Source organism: Rhinolophus ferrumequinum, chromosome 6 (assembly GCF_004115265.2).
Source record: "Rhinolophus ferrumequinum isolate MPI-CBG mRhiFer1 chromosome 6, mRhiFer1_v1.p, whole genome shotgun sequence".
Taxonomy (NCBI): Eukaryota; Metazoa; Chordata; class Mammalia; order Chiroptera; family Rhinolophidae; genus Rhinolophus; species Rhinolophus ferrumequinum.
The window spans coordinates 27,888,783-27,913,936 of NC_046289.1; the positions used below are offsets into that span (position 1 = coordinate 27,888,783).

Genomic DNA, 25,154 nt, shown 5'->3' on the forward strand with positions numbered 1-25,154 from the left:
ACATGTTTAAAATGATTTAAAGTATCATGTTTACATTTTATCTGTCATTGTCCTTCTTTAGCAGTTAACACCTGAGGGGAGGAGCACAAAGTATTTTGAGGTTAATGCTGTCTATCCCTAATGCTTCACAGTAAGGTGGCAGTGGGAGGCCAGAATCTAGGGTGGTAATGAAATTACTTTTATGTATTTTGTTGTTCTTGTATCTTATGTGGATTGGTTAAAGCTTTCAGAAAGTGGTGATTAAAATGATTGTTCATAGTTTGTTCACTATTTTCATTTCCTAATTGTTTGGGCAGGCTCACATTTCTTGTAACTGACACATACTATTTGATAGAATTAACTTAGACCTAGGGCAAAAATAATACTTGCATGATGCCTGTGGCCTTAAAAAAATGCTCTTAATTAAGGATACATCATTGCTTTTTCATTGTAACAGCTAGTCCCTTTTCCAGGGCACAATGAGGCCAGCAGATATTAAGAGTAAACCAGAGAAAATTAGGAAGGAGAAAACACGCTCTGCTGGGGAAATGAGATTGTAATAGCAACAAGTGGCAGAATGTTTTTTTGACATTTTAAAACATTAAAACATTTTAACCTAAGAAGTATTTTTCTTTGATCAGAAAAGGGCATTACTGTGATACCATGTAAGGCAGTGTGGTATAGCATACACGAGGTTAAAATCACTGCTGTGTCATTTAATGTGTGACCTTAGTCAAGTTGCTGAGCCTTCTGAATGTTTCCTGATCTATGCAATGGGAATACCAACACCTACCTGAAGGGCTGTTGTAAACTACATGGGTTTGAGTGAACATTATATATAAAGAACAGCTTATACCTGATGCTTGCAGTCTCTTCTTAGAATATTTATGCATGTTTGTTCTGTGAGAGATGAGGAACAATGTATGTTGAAATGCTATTTACACGCGATCCCAACAACATTGAGGTTAATGTTAGTACACATACGTATATATAGGGGATATCCTGGGTTTACCTTTTCCATCTTTCCATTGCCTCCTCTCTTCTTATGCTTCTCCTTTTCTCTAGATTGGAGTCCTTTATATGTTTACTTAAAAGTCTTTTTTTTCCCCTTTGGGAAGAAGATGAACATCTTGGGATCTGATTGGGAGCCCAATCAGAATGTAGGCTCTGTGTGTATCTGATTTGGATTGTAACTCTGCCTTCTATTTATAACTGGGATAACTAGTCCTATTTCTATTTCACATGGATCTGTGACTTTATTGATCACTGTAAGTATCCACAGTTGTACATAGAGATTAAGAGTGTGAACCCTGGAGTCTGGCTGCCTGGGGGTGAATATCCACTCAACTATCTGCTAACTGGGTTACCTTTAACCAAGTCAGTTATCCTCTCTGTTTCCTCATCCATATAATAAGGACAGTAATACCTCACAGGTATTATTGAATGAAATAACTTTTGTAAAGTTCTTAGCACAAGGGCCTAGTCCACACTGTTGCTCTGGTTTCTACTGCTGCTCCAACTGTTATTATTATTGTTTAATTTGAAGCTCACAAGAAACTTTTAGAGATTGACACCTGCTATCAACATTTAACATTTATTGCACATAGCAAAGTACAATGTGAAAAATTGAGAAAGATCTCAATGAGGTGAACGGTTCAAATGCTTTGTGAATAAGTATTGTCATCAAAGCATATTTTTAATTATCAAATAATAGCTATGATAATAACTATATGCTTTATTTGAACACATTAATTCATGGCCATTTTCTGCTGCCCAATCACTAGTTATATCCCTTTTTATGGAATCTGTTTTTTTGTAAATAAATTTGTCCAAGAGCACATTATCTATAGGTAAAGTGTTTGGCTGTAACCAGTTAAATAAAGTCTGACTGTATTAAAACTTCTTATGTGTTTAATTAGAATGAATTTCTTGATCCAGTGGTGAGTTTATCAGGAGAAATATGGCCAGTCGTAGGGCAAATTGCACTTTGAAAAGTTTTCATAGTACATACATTTTGATAAGGTGATTAGGGAATCAATTCTTGGATTTTCTTTTGGGCTTTGCTCTTTACTGATAATTCACTGCTTTGAAGGTGTTAAGTTTTATTCTTTGGTCTATTTATTAGTTCAACAAAAGACAGGAGCTATGAGAAGACCAAAGATGATGAATCAGGTGTAATCATACTCTCAGGAAGCTTGCATTTTAGGGGCATTTTCTTCTCATTCGTAACAGTGCATGACCCTTTTTAATTTTCCCCCTCTGCTGTATGATACCCTAATAGATACTTGCTTCTCCCCAGGTTTACAGTTTAATCCTCTTGGCTGTGCGCGTTAGTGGGTAAGAAAGAAGGCTCACAGAGATGGCCTTTGAGGACATTGCTGTGATAAATTATAGAGATCATGTGATAAGGGTAAGGTAACATGGATATTTATAGATACACCTTATTTTTCCCACTTGTTCATCAGTCAGCTAAGTGATACCTATCAAAGATTGGCAAATTTAGAATTATGCCTGGGTTTGTCACTTCTACTTTAAAATAACCTAGTAAGATTTAATTGATGACCACCAGTTTCATTAGACATTATTAGCACATGCAAAAGTTGTCTTTGTATTCAGTATTGTTCAAAGGATCATCACTGACTTGACTTAACCAATGTGTTTTTGATTACTAAGAGTTCCTAAGAGCTGAGGCCCTCAGTTACCTCATTGAAAGGACGTGTCAGCCCACTTGCAAGAGTGTGCTCATTCACTGATAATTGATAGGTTTGGTTGTCAAGTACAGTTGGAATCATTTAGATCAGGGAAACTTTATTGACCAGTAAAACCTGAGACACAAATGGATACTGCTTTCTGAATTCTGATTTAAGAAGTGGATGCATTTATTTTCTCATGCATTAAGCACTTAACATTGCTAATAAACAGTGTCTAATTTTAATCTTTCTTTTTCATGGTTTCAAGAAAGAAGTAATTGCTTTTTTTATTGTTTAAGTCTGAATTTATGAACTCAAGGGTGGAATTAAAGACTTTTAAGGTTAAAGGAACTAAAATCCTAATTCAAATGAAGATTATGTAGGTTAAGAAGGAATCAATTCTGTTTTCAAGTTTTGGTGCCCCACATTATATTGTTTCTTATAATTAAAGAACTGAATGTTAATCTGTTAGGATTAACCCTTAGGTTATTGTGAGAATATGAAATTACATATCTTTTATTCTTAATTCTCTGTCCTTTAAATTTTTTTTATTTTAAGTTGTAAGGGTTAGGTTACTATTTGCCAAAGTGTGGACATGTAAGCTGATTTTAGGTGATCTTTGAATGAATATTTAAATTTTAGTAGTTACCGTGTTTCCCTGAAAATAAGACCTACCCGGACCATCAGCTCTAATGCATCTTTTGGAGCAAAAATTAATATAAGACCAGGTCTTATGTTAATATAAGGCCAGTTATTATATAATGTAATATAATACCAGGTAATATAATATAATGTAATATAATACCGGGTCTTATATAAGACCGGGACTTATATTAATTTTTGCTCCAAAAGACGCATTAGAGCTAATGGTCTGGCTAGGTCTTATTTTCAGGGGAAACATGGTACATTTTTTATAGCGTTAGAAAAGTTAACTAGCATGTATAAAATATTATTTTTAACAGATTTATTGCTTAAGGTTAGGTTAAATTTTAAAAAGTCAATTTAAAGAAAAATAATGGTGAATATATTATGTGTATAAAGCAAAAATCAAAAGGTGATCAAGACTGAAGTGTGGAAAATATTGCATTTGGTAACCTTTGTTTTTTTGTTTGTTTGTCTTTTTTATCTTTTCTTCCTCATTGAAGTGGAGAAAAAGAAAAGTGAGTTGTCCAGAGCTGCCCAGTTAGTCTTTGGCAATATGGTTTATTGCTCCCAGGCAGGTGCTCTTTAAGTTGCCTTTTTATATTTTTTCTTTCCCTTTTCTTATAGGGCAGGCCAATTTTTCCTGGATCTTTTCTAAAGAATTAAAAGCTGAATGTTAGCAGTTTCTGAGCACATATACAACTCTAGTTGCTCCTTGTAGATAATAAATTGTGTTTCTGTGTTTTGCTGCAACATTAACTTGTTTCACAGAAGTATCTTATGTTTATTTTATTCATTAAAAATATTTAATGAGAACATACTATGTATGCCTCTTTAATCTTAATAATTACTATAAGAATTATTTTTAACATTTATTTAGCCTGTAATGTGTACCAGGCCCTCTGCTAAGCACTTTGTATGTTTTTTTTGCCACTTGGAAAATAGCCAGGTAATCTGTAATCTAGAAAGACAATGGATTTGAAGGTTTTATATTAATTGTCATAACTAAGTGCCAAAGAATCAAGAAAGGACATTGATAAATGACTGCCGAGGGTTCTATAAATGCAGAGAACAGGTAGGGCATTAGTGGAAAAAAATAGATACTACAATACATGATTTCTGGTTAAAATGAAGTGAAATAATTCTAGGGATTAAAACAAGATTTTTATTATCTTGGCCTGTTACCTTGGTCTTTGTAGAAAATTTGGTTCCCAAGGTTTTGTTCTTTTCAATTTTAATACTTACTACTCACCACTGCCAACATACTGTAAGTTTCCTAAAACCTAACTTTCATTTTCTCACGTTCCCCGCTGATCCCTCAAAAATCTACAATGCTCCCCAGTGTCTACCAAATTAAGTAGGAATACCTCACCTGACATTTAACTGAGACATTGCTTTTATAAAAAAAAATGTTTAACAGTAAAATAGCTAATATTTGATCATGTTATTCAGTTATCAAATACTATTTGGGGGAGTTTCATATATGTCAGGTGCATTTACAGACATGACTACATCTAATACTTAAAAGCGTCTTTCCTAAGATAGGGATAGTACCGTTCTTATTTTATGTATGAGAAAACTGAGGCCAGAGAAGTTCTGTGCAATGTGAAAGCTCCTATAGTTTGTGGTGGAGCTGGATTATAGCCTGGTCTGCAGGAGCTCTAAGGCATGCTATTTGCTCTGAAATGTTTAGAATGTTATGTACATTTCAAAAGGACTTGACTTTTTCCCTACATTCTCATCTCTTGACGCTATCACTGATACTTTGCTAACTGCTTTTTACCCCTTTTTGTATAAACAGAGGAATGGGGTGAGGCTAGGGGAAGGCTCAGTGGCATGGAGCCAGTGAGTGCTGCTCAGGTCATAGCTGTAATACTCACCCCTCAAGCAGACCTCTCTCTCCGTGCGAGGAATCACTTCACCTGGATTTTGGTTTTGGCAGTCATCTGAAGTCTCCCTTTTACACTTGGTGTGTTCCATGCTTGCTTACATAAACTATGTGACTAACTTTCCACTGGTTAAAGTCACCTGCTTTAGTCTAAGTAGGGGTAAATATATTCTGGTTACCAGGTTGGTTCCTCTTCTCCATTCGCCCAACTAAAAGTACAAACAATATATATGTATTTACTGAGCCTGTAGCTGAGTTCGGTATTTGCCAAAAGCTTGCTGATTGAGTACGTTTGGCTGAATTTCAGCCAACAGAAATATGTATGTTTCTTCCTAATTATACATGGGGAGAAAATATCTATGCCTGGGGCACTGATGAATAATGTGGTTCAGGATAAAGTGCTTTTTGGAAGAAGATTTAAACAACATAACATGGGATTATTTACCCAGAGAGCACTCACTGCTAAGTAATTTGTAAGCACTTTTCCACAGACACAGTATCATAAAGGAAAGTATGACTCCTAGACCAGATGATAAGCGTGTTTAATCCTTAATGAACTTGAATTCTTGCAAGTAAAATGTACTTCTGTCACCAGCATCTTTAACTCTGCTTTTGTAAAGGAAGGCATTTCATTCCCAAGGTTATTCACTGATTGGGTGAATGAGGAGAGTTGCTCTGGATATTCTGGTCTTGGATTCCACTTGCTCTTTACATCAATTTTCCTAAGTCAAGGATTTAGGGAAAGACGTGACAATAGTAGTTTGTCACTTTAGTTGTCTGCTCTTCCCATGTCTGCATGTTCACACTTTCCTTGCCGCCTTGCTTACTCCTTGCACTTTGCAGTGTTGGATACAAGATTCTCTCATGTACCTGTCAGGATGCAGAGTTGGTATGCACTGGAAATGAAGAGAAGTGTCTGTGCTCTGAGTACCATCTTTCCTATTGGGGCCAATTTTAAAATAGAAGTTACATTCCAGGGCTGAGGCATGTAGGAATCAACGAGAAAGTGGCATTTGAGGACACTGACAGGTTTATAATAGATCCCAGTAGCAGGGATGATGGTGGTGGAAAGGCAGATTCCCATCTTTCCTGTTACCTCTGCTGGGCCTCCTGCCAGTTGATAAGGTGAGGTAAGATTACTTTACATGGTTGATAAGGTAACTCTGTAGGTCTTCTGCCTGCCTTGCTGCCTGCTGGGGTCCTTTATCAGTAAAGTGACTATATATCCTGGTGTACTTGGGACTGTCCCAATTTCCCCATTGTCCGAGTACAATTATTAGTGCTCCTTTCAGTTCTTGAAAAGGTCCAGTTTGGATGATTAGTTCTATGGCCACTTACTCCTAATCATCAGAGCTGTCTGGTGTGCAGGCGAGACCAAAGCCCTGGTCTCTTCACTCCTCCCATTCACCACTGAATGCCCCTGGTGGAAAAGCCTCCAACTTCGGTGCTCCCTGTGTCCAGGCTTTTAGCTGCCACCTTTGAGGTACTGGATTGAGCCTGAGAGGCAAGCGATTGGTTAGTTATTTGTCCCCTCCTTGTCTTCTTGTTAGAAATGGGGGGAGGGGGAAGGCTAAGACTGTTAGAAAATGTTAAGTCCAAAGGCTAATTACCCCTTCCTTTCTACATACCTCCTCTTTTGCTGTTGTTCTGCTGTTCACTTGTACATTCTTTTTTATTTTCTTAAGTTTTCTTGTGGGGTACTGTTTTTTGCAGAGTTAATTTTGAGGAAAGGCTTTTTGAGGAATGATTCTCCATTGAGTTGAGATTTTTTTTTCCTGAGGTGTTTTTTACCAAAAGTGGGTATAATATTCATATTAAAACCGTTCTACAGGCTTAGTTATGTGAAGTATCTGTCCAGCACGAGAGTACATTGGAGTAAAAGTTGGACCCCTCAAGTGTATAGATTGGCCCTGAGAATGGTTTTCAGGAATTGTAGTTTTTCAGATATATGGCCAGTTGGCTCTAGAATATCTTTCATGTTGTGGAATGTCATCAATGAAGAAGTTTAAGAGATCTGGGTAGAGTCCTGATTTCACCATTCTCACTTGTGATCTTACGCTACTGATATTCTGTCTCTGTAGAGTCATAGGCTTTTATTGCTGGAAATGACTAATGATCAACAAACTGAAGCCATTAATTTTACATAAAAGGATGCAAGGAGCAAAGAGGTAAAGTGATTTGCCCAGCAGCTCACTACTTGTAAGTAGTACAATCAGGATTAAAATAGGGTCTTCTGACCTGGTCCCCCAGTAGGGAACGTCATGAGGTTCAGCATTTGTAAATGAATTACTCAAAAGTGTTACACTCTGTAGGTGGCCTACTTTGCCAGTACAGTGCGTTCTATAGGCACTTTCATTATCCCTGAACATGGTTGTTTTAAGTTGGTGGTGCCCCATTATGTTACAGATGAGTAAGTAGAGATTTTCCAGGGTGGAGGCAGACAGGCACTCTGGCTGGGTCTCCAGTTGTAATTCTTAGCCTGCCTATACTTCCTTAGTTTGGAAAGTCTGTTTCCTTCCAAGAACATTACTCAGGAGGAGGAATTTTTTGCAAATCCAGATGCCTGTCAAAATCTTGTTACACAATTTCCTCATGCTGAATTTCCATTCAAGTCTTGTATCTAAATTCCAGTTGTATCTTATGTGTTACTACTTAAGGCCAAGTGACTAATTAGAGCCTCAGAAGGTTGTAATGTTTCTTTTTTTGTAGATGCTTGAACTATGTTTGATGGCCTAGTGCAGATATCTTATCAGTTGCTGCCATAGATGGCTGAGGCATGTGTTTTGCCTTAGACGTACTGGCAAGAGACAACTGAAGTTTGGCAACCAGCTTCAAGCAGCCCTTGATTTAGTTTCAGAGTCGACATCTCTGCTTATACCTGCTCGAGGGTGGGTACTGTTGTGTGCCTTCCTAGAAGGACCAGGAAAGCGCTGGGGTCCACATTGGTTCAACCTTTTTAGAATTGCCCAAAAAGAGAAAAGAAGGCTTTATTGTGTTGTTAATGTTCCTTATGCAAGGAATTTTGCGAAAGTCAGGCAGGCAGTGTTCTTATTGAAAAAACACGAACAAGTCAGAAACTACTCAGAATAAGTGAAGTGCATCTGTGGGATAATCAGGGAGCATATTGTCCAGGTTAGTTGTCTAGGGCAAAAGACGAGGGACTGGACATAGAGACACGCTGTGGTCTGGACGGTTATCACCCACTGCCTCAGTGCGTTCCTTGTAAAGCCTTACTGATGTGGAGGCCCTCAGAATCTGCGTTCCTCTAGCTCTACACGAGGAGCTTTTTGTTCTTTGACATTTCACTAATTCCATACTGTACTACTGAGAATTTCCTGTTGAATCATACAAATCATCAGCATATAGCACTTACAAGACAGGCTTCCCACTTCTTCATAAATTTTATAGGAAACTTAGAAAATGAAGAAATATTTAAAGAAGTATTCCACCTACTCAGGATGACCATTTTGGACACCTGGGACATATTTTAGCCTTTTCATATGCGTATGTACGTATTTCAAAAATGAAATTGGAATTAGGCCACCTCTGCTATTCTGTAACTTTTTCTTACATAATATTAACAGTTTTCATATGTCATTGAAAAGCAGGGTTTCTCAACCTCAACAGTATTTACATTTTGGGCTGGATAGTTTGCTATGGGCGCTGTCCCGTTATGCCAGAAGGATCTCGCCAGTTGTGACAACCAAAAATTTCTCTGGACGTTACCCTAGGGGGCAAAATCATCCTTGTTGAGAACCACTGTTCTAAAGCAAAACTTCTCAAACTCTAGTCTTGGGACCTCTTTACATTCTTAAAAATCATTGAGGACCTCAAAGAATTTCAGTTTATGTAGGTCATATTTATTGATTTTTATTGTATTAGAATTTAAATCTGAGAAAGTTAAATTGATTTATTGAAGAATAGCAATAGTCTTTATATTAACATAATATTTTAATTAGAACTAACTTTTCCAGAATTAAAAAATAGTGAGAAGAGTAGCATTGTTATGTTTTTCCAAATCTCTTCAATGTCATAGTACACATTAGGAAGACATTTACATTTAATCTGTTGTGAAATACTGGGTTAGCTGATGTGTATGAAGAAAAGTAAGCCTTACACAGATACGCAGTTAGAAAAGGGGAAGAGTATTTCAGTGCCTTATTAAATAACTGTGTATATTCTTCTTTGATACTCTATCAAAACTCAATAAGTAGGAGTTTCTTAAAGAATAATTGCAGTGTAGAATCTGAAATCATATCAGAGAACTTTTTATAGTCTGTTCCATTAAAATCCATTAATCTGCCTTTAAAGCTTTCCCCTCAGTTTGCTGGTTTCTCATGAAAAAAAATGGGAACATTGGGCAACTTGGAGCCTGCATTTCTCTATGGCAATAACTGGCTGGAGCTGAGAAGTGGCTTGTCCTTTATAAAGGGTTGTGTTTTCTTTTTTTTAGGGGGGGGAGAGTGGGGGTTGTGTATTCTCCAGTCTGCCATTTAATCTGGCAGCTTTCACTCATTTGCTTTGCTGCTTAGTCCCCATTGTATTTGAGAGGCTGGGTTATATGGTGGTAAGGAGCAGTCTCTGGAGCCAGATTACCTGGACTTGGATCCCAGTTTGTACTCTTGGTCACTGTGTACCTTCAGGTTGTTTAGCTGTTCTGTAGTTTCAGCTGGATAATAAGGATAACAATACCTGCTTCATGGGATTGTTAAAATGGTTAGAAGAGCCCCATGCATTGTTTAATAACATCATGCATTGATCATTTGGAAATATTTGTTCACTGACTTATGCAGATTTTCCAAATTTTAACATGTTTTATTATATATTTTAAGGAATCATATTTGTTAATATCACCACCAATGTCATCAGAAAAGTCGTTAAGTATTGGGAAATGACTGCTCTCACTGTGGTGAATACAAATTTTTCAAAATTCTTGTTTTCACTTGAGAGCTTGAATTTTATATCATTGGCTACAAATACTGCCAGTTGTTTTCCTTGAAGTGACAGGTTCATCCTATTTGTTTTTGAGAAGCTATCCACCAAATACCCAAGTCTGAATAGCCATAGTTTGTCAGTTGTTTCAAGTAAAAATGGTATTCCATGAAAAGAGCAGCCTGTTCAGCTCACAATGCAAACCATCACACACATGCTCCACAAAATAACAGTTCTTTGCTGTTCAGTGGAAGTGCTTTATGTGTACTTCCCATTTCATCATACAGAGTATGAAGATGTGTACTCCAGTTGGTTGAAATTTGATGAAATTATTTTTACAGCTTCATCCAGGACATTCCTAAGTTAAACTGACATTTGTTTTTTACTACCAGCAAGTGGCAGTTAAAGGATACACTAAAGACTAGTATAGTTGGTTGTACTGCTCTGATTAGCACTGTGACACCAGTAGTTTTACAAACCACCATTGCTTTTGCACCATCAGTGCAATATGAACACAGTGAAGAAAGGAAATAACATTATAGTGTTATTGTGAAAATAGTTTCGGCCTTGCAGCTCTCCTTGGGTTCATGGGACATCCTTTGAGAACAACTGTTCTAAAGCATGATATCCTGTCAAGGGCCTATATCAGATTTTAACCAGTTCCCTTATTCTATTTATTTTTTGCTTTTATCACAATTCTCGTAGCTAAACCTTAGTGAAAATTTGTTTTTTACCTTAGAATAGAATTGTAGGAATGGGATTCTGGGTCAAAGGGCATAAATTTTTTTTATACTATTTATAAAATATATTTGGTATATACAGAGGGTGCCCAAAAAATGCATACACATTTTAAGAAAGGAAAACTATTAAAATTGTAATACACAATATATACCGATAACAAAAGATGAATACAAGTCACGTTTGACTTCTGCAGTTACAAGAGGTGCTCAAAGTGGTTATCATCAGCGTTCAGACCCTTCTGATTACGGCGAACACTGTTTGGTAGTCTTCTGTGGCGCACGTGTAGACGGTCCAGCACCACAGCAGAAGCAGCAGGACTCGTTGCTGCGCGAGGCCTCCCGGGTCTTCCCCTGTGCACGTCGCACACAGCACCGGGCGTCTCAGACTTACCACGGATGTGTGCAGTGGTTAGGCGCGTTGGAGGTTCTCCACACTCACGCCTCCATGGTCGTTGTACTTCCACGACGTTCTCGAATTTCAAATACCACCCCAAAATGGTCTTGGGCTCTTCAACCGACCACCGTGCTTCCGCCATTTTCTTTGACTGTCCTGCCCATTGCGTGGTGATGTTCTCATTCATTTAACGCCATCTTTTGAGCGAACGTCATACTACACATTGCTACCATAGTTCAATTCAACTTCGAAAAGTAATACATAGATAACATCTCTTAAAATGTACATACATTTTTTTGGCACCCCCGGTGTTTGCCTTCCAAGATGGTTGAATTAACTAATTTCTACTTGGACAGTTTATTATGAGACTGTGTCATGGCTGTTGCTGGCATCATTTAATCTTTGCCAGTTCAGTCAGTATGTGAAAAATGGTATCATTAAACAATTTATTATTGCTTCAACTCTCGTGTAACTGGCCTTGATTGTTAGTGAGTCTGAATATTTTTACCTTCGTTTTGGTCATTTTGTCATCTTTCTTCAGGCTGATCATGCACAACTGCTTAGGTTGTAACTTTCTTTGTTCATACAGTCACATTCTCCTAGGTAATATCTTTTTGAGATTAATCCCTGGTTACCCTGTTTGCATTTGGGTATGTATCAAATATCAGCCTCAGATTTAGAGGTCCTCCCTTGGAGTGCTAGGTAGTAAAGGTTCCTAGTAAACTGTTCTCTAAATTTCACAAGTTTGAGCCCCACCTATTTGACTTTTGTCATATTTAAGGGGTAGCACCTGTACTATTACTTAACATTTTTTCCAGTTTGAAAGGAAACAATATTATATAATGTCTGAAATAATAGTTTTTAAAATTTTTTATTGAAGTATAGTTGACATATAATATTAGTTTCCAGTGTACAACATAGTGATTTGACATTTATATACTTTACAATGTGATCACCACACTAAGTCTAGTAATCATGTGTCACCATGTAAACTTATCACAATATTACTGACTATACTTCCTGTGCTGTATACTACATCTCTATGTCTTATTTATTTTATGACTAGAAATTTGAAACTCTTACTCCCCTTTACCTTTTCCTCCCATTCTCCACTCCCAAATCATGGGTTTTATGTAGTAGTTTTCCCCCCCTAATACACATTAAAATACATAATTGTTAAAACCACTGCTCTGTTGTCTGAAATCATCCAGTGGTCTCTGCTTACCACACGTCAGGAAAAGCCAGGAGCTCTAGAATCAGACTTGTTGGATTTGAATTCCACTTTGCCTCCAACTGGTGATGTACTCTTAGATAGGTGAGTTTACCTTTTTGTGCCTCAGTTTCTTCTCTTGGGCGTCTTCCAACTCAACTCTGTGATTCTGGTGTAAGGTATTTGTGGATTCCTTTCTCTATTTCTGCTCAGGAATTAGACATTGTCTAGGTATTGGTGTGCTAGCTTAGGATTAAAAAACCTTAGCTCTGTTAAATTTCACTGCGACTAGTCACTTGATTTTAGAGAAACCATTTTATTTCATGGGGTCCTAGCTGTCTAGTTAGGGTGTTGCTGCTACTTTAATTCCTACTTCCCATTTAATGTAAAGTTTTTTAAATTAGGAGTCAAGGCTTCCATCATTGAGGCAAGCCAGTGCCTCACTTCACATCTTTAAAATGGAGACAATGTTTATGTCCTGCTTACCTAATTAAAGATGTGGAAAAAATGAGATAATAGATATATAAGTATATTCAGCTTTCAGAGCGAGGTGAGGGCAGGGTATGAGCAGAAGTTAATGCCTGTAGGTATTATCCTTCCTGGGGCTACTTCTGTAGTGAAGAGCAAAATTCCTATAACACAACCTCATCGTGTCTCTCCGTACTTGCCTGCACTTCCCTGATTTAGTGAGTGCCATTGGACCCCAGTTTTGTGACCTTGGGCAAATCACCCACCCTTAACGTATCCGTGGGCCAAACATAGCCTTTACTGAAGCCTGCATTCAGCCTAGAAAAATCAAGTTGCTGTCTGTCTTCTCTTGAAAAATTGGGAAAATTGACATCAAACCTGCATTCCTTTATGGCTAGAACTGAGTAGTGTCTTGTCCTTTATAAAGGGTTGTATATTCTTCCGTCTGCCATTTAATCTGGCAGTTTTCACTCATTTGCTTTGCTGCTTAGTCCCCGTTGTATTTGAGAGTCTGGGTTATATGGTGGTAAGGAGCAGTCTCTGGAGCCAGATTACCTGGATTTGGATGCCAATTTGCACTCCTGTGACTGTGTACCTTCAGGTTATTTAGATTTTCTGTAGTTTCATCTGGATAATAAGGATAATACCTGCTTCATAGGTGGTTAAAATGGTTAGAAGAGCCCAGTGCATGTAAAACCCTTAGGATGGTCCCTGGCCCAGAGTAAATTTAACTGATGTTAGCTATTGTTGTTAGAGTTCAAATAGCATAATAATTAGCTAACATTTATTTAGCTCTACTGTGTAACAGGTGATGGGCCACACCTTCACACAGATCTGTCTCATTAATCCTAACATAACACTGTAAAATAGGTAGAGTTATTTTTTCCGTTTTGCAGATGAGAGGATACAATTTAGAGAGGTTAAGTAACCTGCTTAAAGGTGCACAGCTTTAGAGTATGAGAGTTGACACCTGTGTCCTAAGCCTGTGGTTTTGAATGCTGTGCTGCCTCATGCTACATCTGCCTCTAAACTCTAATTGCAGAAGTGACAGGCATGAGCAAATAGAGATTAGTTCTCTTAATGTTTTTGTAAGTCATTTGAGGAGAGAATGCATATAAATATCCCAAATTTATGTATGACATTAGTTCCTTCTGGTAGTGAAATGTCAAACCAATGGGGGTAAACTGCAAGCAGCTGTTTTTGTCTGGGTGAAGTGAGTAGACAAGTGGTAACTGAATTTCAGAGTAGCTAAGTATAAAACAATAAAGAAAAAGAACAGACTGCTTGTTGAGTGATGTGCTCTAAGGTATTCAATAAGGACTTGAGAGTCATTTTAAGTTATTTGAAGGACAAAAAGGCCAGCAAACCTTTCATGCCCATTAGGATAGTTATTATAAAAAATAATAACGAGTGTTGGTGAGGATGTAGAGAAATTGGAACCTTTATACATTGCTGATGAGAATGTAAAATGGCACAGCCACTGTGGAAAACAATGTGGTAGTTGCTAAGAAAATTAGATGTAGAATTAACATATGATCCAGGAATTTCATTTTTGGGTAAATACCCAAAGGAATTGAAAGCAAGGCTTGAACAGATCTTTGTACACCCACATTCATAATAGCATTATTCACAATAGCCAAAAGGTGGCAGCAACCTAAGTATCCATCAACAGATGAGTGGGTAAACAAAATGTGGTATATACGTGCAATAGAATGCTATTCAATCTTTAAAAGGAATGAAATTCTGGCACATACTACAGCATGGATGAACCTTGAAGGTATTATGCTAAATGAAATATGCCAGTCATAAATGGACACATATTGTGTGAGTCCATTCATATGAAGTTCATAGAGTAGCCAGATTCGTAGAGACAGAAATGGTGTCTCTAGAGGTAGAATGGTGGTTGCCAAGAAGGGGAGGAAGGTGGGAGTGGAGAATTGTTATTTAATGAGTACAGAATTTCAGTTTGGGAAGGTGAAAAAGTTTTGGAGATGAATGATGGTGGTGGCACAACCATGTGAAGACGTGAATGTACTTACTGCCGTAACACTCTGCAGTTAAATAAATAAAAAGCCAACAAAGTGCTAGGCATCTCCAGGAATTAAAATTGGAGGCAAAATGGAAAATGCTTTTCTTCCTTGTGTAAAGCTGTGGAACATCCTCACTTGGAATCGTAAGGAGAATTCTGGCCTCTGCACTTTGCTAGAGGGGTACAACTTGGTGTTCGTTTCCAGGCCTAGCTCCTTGGATTATTAGCAAGTCATGGTGGCTCTCTGATAACTTATCTGGAAAAAGGGTCTATATACTCTACCTCACAAGCAAAGATGGATATGAATGAACTTCTATACAAATGTTAATTATTTTCACCTTTGGAAAAATAACAAAACAGACTTATTTCTCATTCACTGCTGTAGCTGGGCTGCACAGCACAGGCTCTGCCTCTGTAGCTCTATGCTTCCCTCAGGCTCAGGAGAGGTGTGTCCACACAAAAGGAGGTTTGGCTTCCCAGATGAGGATTACACACACGGAGAAGGAGTAAATGGGCTGAGAAGAAGGCAAGGCTGAATGATTTTCCTTCAGTCTTAGCAGGTTAAAAGAAAACAGAACTAGCAATATAAAAAGGGTATTAAGGAAAACGGCTGTTCCAAGAGGGTAACAACCTCTGTTAACCGTTTTGCATCTGTCCTCCCACGTATTGATTTGTGTATATTTTTGTTTTATTAAAATATATCATGCTATTCATACTCTTATGCTACCTAAAATAAGAGTTTGAAAGATTAGGACAAATGATACGTAAGAGAAACTAAGTTGTTTTGAAGGGAGTGTAAACTCGTATACATACCGGGCTAAGTGCTTTTATATGTATTATCTCGCTTAATACATGCAACAACCCTGGGAGATGGTTGGTGTTTCTTCATTTTACAGTCATACAATTGAGACTGGAGAACTAGAATAACTCACTCAAGGACACATGGATGGTAAAACCAGGATTTGAATCCAGATACTTGTTACAGAGCTTCCCCTCCTGTACCTTTATGTAGTACCACCCTTGCTGCCTGTCAGAGATGAAATCCACAATGGACCTAATCCCGTTGTCCCATTTTTTTAAAGAAAATAATGTTCTGAATAGTTGATACAGTCACTAACACTTTATATCTTAGTGATAATTCTGTGTCAGTACAGACAGAGCTGCCTCATGCTTTTTTGGGGGGAGAGGAGACTGCATAATATTACATCTATGAACAATATGTTTTTTGCATTTTTTATTGTCATAAAATATGCATAACACAAAATTTGCCATTTTAACCATGTTAAAGTGTACAGTTCAGTGGCATTAAGTACATTAACACTGTGTGCAACCATCACCACCATCCATCTCCAGAACTTTTCATCTTGCAAAACTGAAACACTGCACCCATGAAACAACTCCCCCTTGTCCCTCTCCCCAGCCCCTGGCAGCCACCATTCTACTTTCTGTCGCTAGGAACTTGACTACTCTAGGTACCTCATAAGTGTAATCATACAGTATTTGTCCTTTTGTGTCGCTTATTTCACTGAACAATCATTTTAACCAGGCTTCTGTTGATGCACATTTAAACGTTGTAGTTTTTGCCCTTCAAACAATGTTGTGCTGCTGGAGCATTTGATTTCAGAGTGTTCTCTCAGTTCTGTCTGGTACTTGGCTGACTTTCTGAGGAAATCCATGGCAAATTCTTTCCTTCCGTGCTTCAGCTTTTCTGGGCTATGAAATAAGAAGAATGTTAAATAGTAATTACTTTTGTTACAGTGGCGTGAGGGCCTGCGTAATTTCTGCTTATAACTCATGAATGCATTGGAAAAGAGTACTCTTTAAATATAAAAGTTTTCTGTAACCACAGGCTGCCGCCACACTGTGGTGATAGTATGTTTTAGGATGCATTGGTGAGTTTGGTGCAGAATTAAATCAACCCTAAATAACCAGCATTAGAATAGCTGTGTTTTCTTGGGGTTCTCAGATGGGATGAAGCTAAGTTGTTTGCGAGGAAACCAGGCTTGTCCCTTGCCTGGCACTGGTGCTGAGGAGAAAGGCCTTGCTTTCCTAGGAGGTCCCTGTGCTTCCCCTGAGGTGCCCAAGAGGCTGGGCCCGACCCCACAAGCACCCACCTACCAGGTCCACCGAGCTGGCTTAAAGAATCTTACTCTTCGCTGGGACTATTTGCAAGTCAGGCAGTCTGTATGTGGAACTACGCAATAAATCTCTGCTTTTATTGAACTGACCCGGTGATTCACAGAGACAGAGCTATAGAGCTTTTTTCATGTTCTGAATGATTTATCCTTGCTTCACCTGCCCTCCTTTATTTTGTGAGATCAGAGATTTGGACACAGCTGTTCTGTTCCCTGTACTGGTTTCAAAGCAGCCCAAGCCCAACAATTTCAGATTATGCCTCAGTTTGCACCCATTGTGTTTTTTGCCAACACATGGTTGAAAAGCATTGTCTTTGCACAGGGCTCTTAATACCTTGCCTAAGGAAATGTGGGAGAGATACGCACCTTATATCTTCTGACACTAATCCTGAGGGCAAAGTAGAAGCAGGCCTTGCCACAGTGATCATTTCTGCCGCGGTGATTCCAATCTCCATGGACATGGGCTGTCATCATCATGTTAGTTGCTAAGGACACTTCATTTAAATGATCCCAAGGCATTCAAGGCACTCTACAATTACCATGCATTTTCAATTAATAACTATTTATTTGGCAAAATTAAATCATCCTATAAATGCCTAGAATGAATATTAAATATAATGCTGTCTGGGTAATGGACAATACCCTTTGGTTGCCAATGGTTATGACTTTGAGTGCCAATGGTTTGACTTTTGGTTATGACTTTTTGTGTGTGTGTGAGCTCTCTATTCACCGTTTATTCTTTATTAAGACATGGCCTATCCAAAAGGAAGGATGTGGCTGTGTTCAAACCAGGTTGCTTCTACTTCTTCATTGTAGTTAATCTTTCCATCATCCTCTTATTCCAATAAAATAAGAAATCCACTTCTGAAGTTCCTGAGTAGTCTGCCCACCACCTCTTCACACAATCGGGGCATAATATATTATCTTCTAGGTCTGGGTATATATGGGAAAGTGCAGGCCGGTAACAGGAAAAGAGAGATCATCTTCGCAGGAGGGTCAGGCACCCACGCCTGACCTGCATAGAACTGCAGGCGAACCCAACCCTCTCTGTCTGCCAAGAGAGGTCTGTCATGGACCACACACCACCTGACACCAGAGGTTTGCAGCAGAAAGTTCTCAGCAGAAGTAGGAATGGGACATGAATTCACAGCCTTAGGTTGAACGGCTCTTGCAGCAAGTCTTACCCGTGCTGCCAACATGGCTTCCTGAGCTGAAGTTATCACTTCAACGCTAGTGGTCATTTGCTCTCTCTCACTCATCTTACAACTTTTCTTACTCCTTGCTTTCTTGGTCACCATCTTGCGTTTGTTTGAACTTGAGTGCAGTGTGGCCTCTTGTAGTATTTCAGGAATGTTTTGTTTTTCTTCAGAGTAAGCAAGTTCCTTGAGCCTCAGATAAACGTCTATTTTTTGCCATCGGTACTCAAATTAAATTGTTGGCACCAGTTCTGCAAAGGGTCCCAACGCACTTTATTAATTGAAGGCAAAATGGTTGGCAAGGGGAGCATTGGTTTTGGACAAGCTTTGAACTGTTCACTCGTTTGAGGAAGATAAACTTCATCATCTGTCCTAGGAATCTTCAGGTTGGCTTCTGAGATGGAAGAAACGCTTGGTTCCATTTGATGTTCTTCACTAGGTTCCTCACTAACCAAAACCAATGTGAGAATCACACTTTCTTCCTCTAATTCAACCTCAAAGTAATCCTTTTCGCTGCTATCAAAATTTGAATTCGCCATTCCCAGGAACACTCAGAGGACAGCAAAGCCAGCACAGTTAAGGATCCCTGCAGTTTACTCCTTTTAACCTCTAGATAACCTTTTTATTAAACTTTTTTTAAAGCTGTTCCAGTTCGAGGAGGTGCTGCCTGGCATAGGTCTTAGTGAATGAATATAGAGGTGCCCTCGGTTATATGTATGTGCCATGAATGTCCTCGCACATCCTGGAGAGTCAGTTTTCTCTTTCTATCATGAATGTTAAAAAAAAATAATCAATATTTTATTTTATGGAGATGTTCAAGCATACACCAAATTATACCCATCTACAACAATTGTGGTCGCGTACCCCATCTACAATAATATTGTATTAATCACCTTTCCCTACTACCTTTTTTTCTGCAATAGTATAAAGGGAATTCCAGACATCCACCATTTCATCCACTTTAATGTGCATCCCTAATTGATAAAGACCTTTTTCTTTTTAACATAACCATGATGCTGTTATTATACTTAAGAGATATAACAATATTTCCTTAATATCATTAAGTATATAAACATAAAGGTAGATATTAATCAGATTTGACAAAATGTTGACTAATTGTTAAATTTACTTTCCAGTCCATTATTTTTTTTTTAAGAAACAAAACTTTACAGTTAACAATTGAAGTCTCCTTTTATGTATTATATGTGTTTATCCATAAATAATATATGTATTTTTTATATATATTTAAAAATAGATACTTAATGTTATCCCTTATATATCCTTATGAAATGTGCTTTTATTGCTTACCACTAGGTTTTTAAGATTTATTAATGTTGGTACATGTATCTCTAGTTCATTTTAATTGCTACATGGTGTGCCATTGGGTTTAGATTTCATTTGTATTCCAATGGAATTTATCAGTTATATATTGATGGATATTTATGTGGTCTACATTTTTTTGCTATTAGGAGCAATGATGCAGTGAACATTCTTGTATATTTTCTCATGCCACTTTGTAAGAACGGATCTAAATTATTTACATTTCCTGATTATTATAGAGGTTGAGATCCTCTGTAGTTATTGACTATTTGGGTTTCCTCGTCTGTGAGTTGTCATCTTTGCCCCTTTTCTAGTGGTTTTCAAAATTAATTTGTAGGAATTCTTTGTATATTCTAGATAATAAGCCATTATCAGTTTTGTGCATTTTTGGAATCTTTATAGTTTCAGGCAGTCTTTTCCTGGTACCTATCCCTGATCCTTCAGTTTATTCCAGTTAAGTCAGCTTCTATTTTTATTCCTGTGGTCTCTTGTTTTATTCTTACCTACACATTTTTGAGTTGTTACCACGGCAGAGAATCCCTTCAGTTGTCTGTCAGGTGAATTTGCTTTCTCAGTTATGGTTCATTTTTTGTCCTATAAGGCAATCTAGAATAGTGGTTAAGAGTGGGGGGGTTATGGAGTCTTCACTACTTGCTTTTGAATCTTAAAACAACCACTTTACTTACTGTATGACCTTGGCAAGTGACTTAACTCTCTCATACTTGGCTTTATAATCTATAAAACCCGTGAGAGTAGAGCTGTTATGATCCCCATTTTATATTTGATGAAACTCAACTCAAGGAGATTAGATTGGAAATACGAGTAAGTAGAAGAAGCCCAGGGGGGCCTCTTTATCTTTTAATTTTCCACTTTTGATAGAAACATGGGCACAAAGAAATATTTCTCTAATATGAGATTCACAGCAGCAAAAGCAGTGCCAGGTCCCTGACCTGTGGCCTCAGTGTTGGGGAAAAACAGTAAGAGACTCTGGAGAACTAAAGTGCCCAGGGCTTGTCTAAATCTATTAATAGGGTAAAAAAGTCCTTTGTGTCATTTTTCATTCAAATAAAACAACAAAACCCAAATCTTTATTTTCATGACCTTAACTTATATAGAATTTAGATAACCTTATCCCAGGTCAGAGTACTCATAGTTGAAATAGGCAAATCATAAACACAGAGCATTGTGAGATACACTTAAGGGATCGTCTGGTAAACAATGAAATACTTTGGAGGAGGATACAGAACTTGATTTTGACCAATCATGGAAGGAAGAAGGAACTCAAGAAACAAAGAAACTTGAGGAGCAAAGGCAGATTTTTCCTAGGGGGGGAAAATAAGACTGATTTGGCTACTTTATCATATATATCTAATATATATATTATATATATATGTGTGTGTGTGTGTGTATGTGTGTGTGTGTGTGTGTGTATATATGTTGATTAAAGGAACTGTGTTTATGGCAAAAAGTCAAGTAGTACAGAAAGGCATAAATACATAAAAATTTCTCAGCAGTATATACCCAAAAGAATTTAACTTGGATATTTGTATACCCACGTTCTTAGCAACATTATTCACAGAACCAAAAGGTGGAAAAGTCCCAAATGTCAATCGATGGATGAATAGATAAACAAAATATGGTGTGTGTGTGTGTGTGTGTGTTGTGTGTGTGTATGTGTGTGTGTTTACATATATAATGGAATAGTATTCAGCCTTAAAAATGAGTGAAATTCTGATATATGGTTAAATCTGGAAGATTTTATGCTAAGTGAATAAGCCAGACACAAAAGGACAAATACATGATTCCACTTATATGAGGTACCTTTTTGCTATTATGAGCAATGATGCAGTGAACAGTCTTGTACGTTTTCTCATGCTACTTTGTAAGAACGTATCTAAATTATAATTTACATTCCCTGATTATTAAGAGGTTGAGATCCTCTGTAGCTATTGACTATTTGGGTTTCCTCTTCTGTGAGTTGTCATCTTTGCCCTTTTTCAAAATTAATTTGTGGGAATTCTTTGTACATTCTAGATAATAAGCCATTATCAGTTTTGCGCATTGCTGGACTCTTTATGGAGCAGTCAGATTCATAGAAGCAGAACATAGAATGGTAGTTCCCTGGGACAAGGTGAGGTTACTGCTTACTGGGTACAGAGTTTTGGTTTAGAATGATGTAAAAGTTCTGGAGATGGATAGTGGTGATGGTTGTACAACAGTGCAAATATATGTAATGCCACTGAACTGTACACTTAAAGATGGTTAAAGTGGTAAATTTTATGTTATATATAATATGTATATAATATGACATGTATACGTATATATATATAATGGTGTCCATTATAAACAGCTTCTTTTGTAGCCATCCAGATATACAAATAAAAGCACAGACGTGCAAGTGTAAGCATAATTTCATTCAGTGTCTGCACTTTGGGGCACTCATTAAGGTACTGGAGACCCCGCAGTGAACAAAACTGACAAGGTTCCTGCTGTCATGGAGCTTTTAAACAAATTGTTTTCCGTGAGTGGATGTTGGTACGCAAACTGATTTACAGCTCCTGTTCCCCTTAACAAAGACCTTTGGACGTCTTTACAAGTCAGGTCTCATAGATCTCCTGGTTTAATGGTGCATGGTGTGCCTTGTGTGGATGTGCTGTAATTTGCAGCTGTTGTATTGAATGGAGGAGGCAAGACAGGGGTGTAGAGCTTGCATTGGTTTGCCTCCCGGGTTTGCTCCTGTTATAACTTAAATTTTTATTAGGCATGTACTATAGGCTTGTTATAAAAAGTCAAACAGTGCCAAATATATAAAGTAAAAGTTAAAACCTTCCAATATGTCCCCTACATCTCTTTTCATCTTATTTCCTGGAAGTAGTAATCACTGTTAACTGTCTGTTATTCATCCTTCCAGACGTTTCTAATGTATCTGCAAATATAAAGAATATATAGAACATATTCTCATTCTCTGGGAGCTGGTCAGGCAGTGTGATGTTGCTCATTTAATTCAGACTGTTGAGAACTAGGCAGAGGAAAGAGCTGGACTGAGCTTCATGAGAGCCAGGTTCTGTTAGGTCCTGCTATGGTGACAGACAGGCAGTTCCATAGTTGTCATGTGTATGGTGTCCCAGAGTCGTGAGATCACATCAAGAACTAGTGTGCTACAAATGTTACTTTAAGTTCTTTGATTGTAAGCACTAGAAACCAACTCAGGTTCTGTTAGATCCCGCCCAAGAAGACATTAGTGGAAGGATTTTGGGTAGCAAGTCAAGAAATATTTAAACAACTGGGTCTCTGGAAAGTCAGAAACAGGGTGGCTTTGAGGGTGTCAGTATCAGTGCTTATCCCTTTCCATTTCCATATGTATGTTTAAGATTTAATTCCTGGGGAAAAGTGAGTGGCCTGGAGGCCATGTGCCTACTGATGGTTAAGGAGGTATAATCCTAGGTTTTTGTGCCCCATCAGAATCTCATTGAGGTGGGGAGATGCAATTTTTGGAAGGATGGGATTCAAGGCTGGCAAAATCAAGTGTCAGCGTTGAAATGTCAGCTGTTTTAACCCTAGATTCTTACTCCCCTCTCAAGGAGGAGACGATCGCCGCGTTCTGCTATGGCACATGGAACAAGCTATCCACTCTAGAGTCAAGCCCATACAGCTGAAAGGAGAGCATCATTCCAATATTTTTTGCCTGGCTTTCAACAGTGGGAACACCAAAGTATTCTCTGGAGGTGAGAAGGGAGATTTCCACATTGGGAGATTCACTGTGACTGGATTTTACGTAAAGGAGTGCTAAAATAACTCCCTATTTTTCTTCCTTTATTTCATTGAGCTGTGGAATTACTAGTTTTCTATATAGCTTGTCTTCTCTGCATCACAGCAATTTAGACACATGTATTAATGTCATCCATCTTTCTCTCCCTTCCTTTCACTTCCCTCTGTTACCCCTCCCCCGCCCTTTCTCTCTTTCTCCCTCTCTTTCTCGCTCCCTCCCTCTCTCCCTTCCTTCATTTTGCTCTCATTCTGTTTCTCTTTTTTTGGTAGAAAACTTTTTACATTGCAATCTGGTACACAGAAACACATATTTGAAGCTCTACTTTAACTTACTATGTGTGATACACTCTGGGTTTTTTTCCTATTCGGTTTCATTTTTAAAGATTTTAAAGTGATGTCATGACCCATGGATGGCTCCTGTTTGCAAAACATTGTGTTAGGGTACAATTGGAAGGCCTGTGCTCGAGCCAGCTTCTTGAGGATGGCTTCCACCCACCACTCTCCTTTCTGACCACCAAACTTCTGGCCCTGGCCTCTCTTCTGTACTGCAGATTTCCTCACTGTATCTCGACCTATGTGTTCCAAAAGCAATTGAAATGCAACAGCTCTAAAACCAAGATTATTAGTCGTCCTCCCCTGCACACATATTTCCTCTTGTTCCCTGAATTCCCTTTCTCTGTTATTAGCACTATTCACCCAATTATTTAAGCTATTAGGTTTAAGAAACTGCTGACACTAAAGCATTTTTAACTTACAAAAATGACGCTTTCACATGGTTCAGCCTAATAGAAATCTGGAAGTCATCCCCACACCTGCCTGCCTTTCATTTACACATCCTGTTAGTCACCAGCTGGACTCGAGAGCCTCCCATTCATCTTTTAGGTCTCTGTTCTCTTTCTATACCCACTGCCCTGACTCAGGCTCTCATCTTTGGCCTAGACTATTGCAGTGTCCTTCTGTCATTTCTGCTCCTGGTCTCTAACCCTCCTTCTAATTTATTTCATATCCAAGTTTTCTTTTAAAAATAAAGTTTTACCCATGTGAACCTTTGACCCTACAGTGTCCACAGGATAAAGTCTAAACCCATTTACCTCTCTGGCCTCCTCTCCCTCCCCCTGCATCTTGTACTCCAGCCATAAACCATTTGTCATGTTAGGGTGCCCTTGTGCTTTTTGCTCATGCTATTCTTCCATGGGTCATGATTAGTTGTCCTGTCCCCACCAATCCTCCTAAGTCTGCCATTGGTAAGAGTTTTGAGTTGTTTGAGTTTCTTTTCAAATGCCTCCTTCCCCGTAAAAACATTCTCCCCTTCTGCCATGTGCTTTCTTTCACCCTGCTCATGAAGAAAATAGTTGCTCCTGTATGTGTCCCCATTTTAAGCATATCAGTAGAACAAGATAACCTGTCGTGTCACTATTATTATAGTTGTTTGTGCAGTTGGGCTGTGAGTTCCTCCAAGGCTGGACAGAATCTTATTCTTCTCATATCCCCAGCTCCTTGGCTGTGCCTGTTACCCAGAAGGCCTTAGTCTGGGTTTGATTTACCTGGTATGCACCCACAATAGAATTCATAGCCAGGGATTTAAGATGACCTGGGCCACTGCTACTTTTACTTTCTATTTAAATGACCATGGGTTATGCTTTCAGCATCAAGTGGGAAATTTTTTACTTTCTCTATTTTCATATTCAGGTTATTATTTTTTGGCTATATAAACTATTGGAAGGCAGGAATATACATATCATGAATGTAGTATTTTTAGATTT

At 38.2% G+C, this 25,154-nt stretch overlaps 1 protein-coding gene and 1 pseudogene across 2 annotated transcripts in view; one reads left to right on the forward strand and one right to left on the reverse strand.

The window, feature by feature from the left end:
- DCAF5 (DDB1 and CUL4 associated factor 5) overlaps positions 1–25,154 on the forward strand; it is an 84,476-nt gene that overhangs the window by 2,801 nt on the left and 56,521 nt on the right. For both annotated transcript variants that reach the window (XM_033108097.1, XM_033108098.1), the window contains exon 2: positions 23,205–23,348. In XM_033108097.1, coding sequence (XP_032963988.1) covers positions 23,205–23,348 — 144 coding nt within the window. The remainder of the gene's footprint in view (positions 1–23,204; positions 23,349–25,154) is intronic.
- Positions 17,841–18,842, reverse strand: LOC117023413 (developmental pluripotency-associated protein 2-like; annotated as a pseudogene).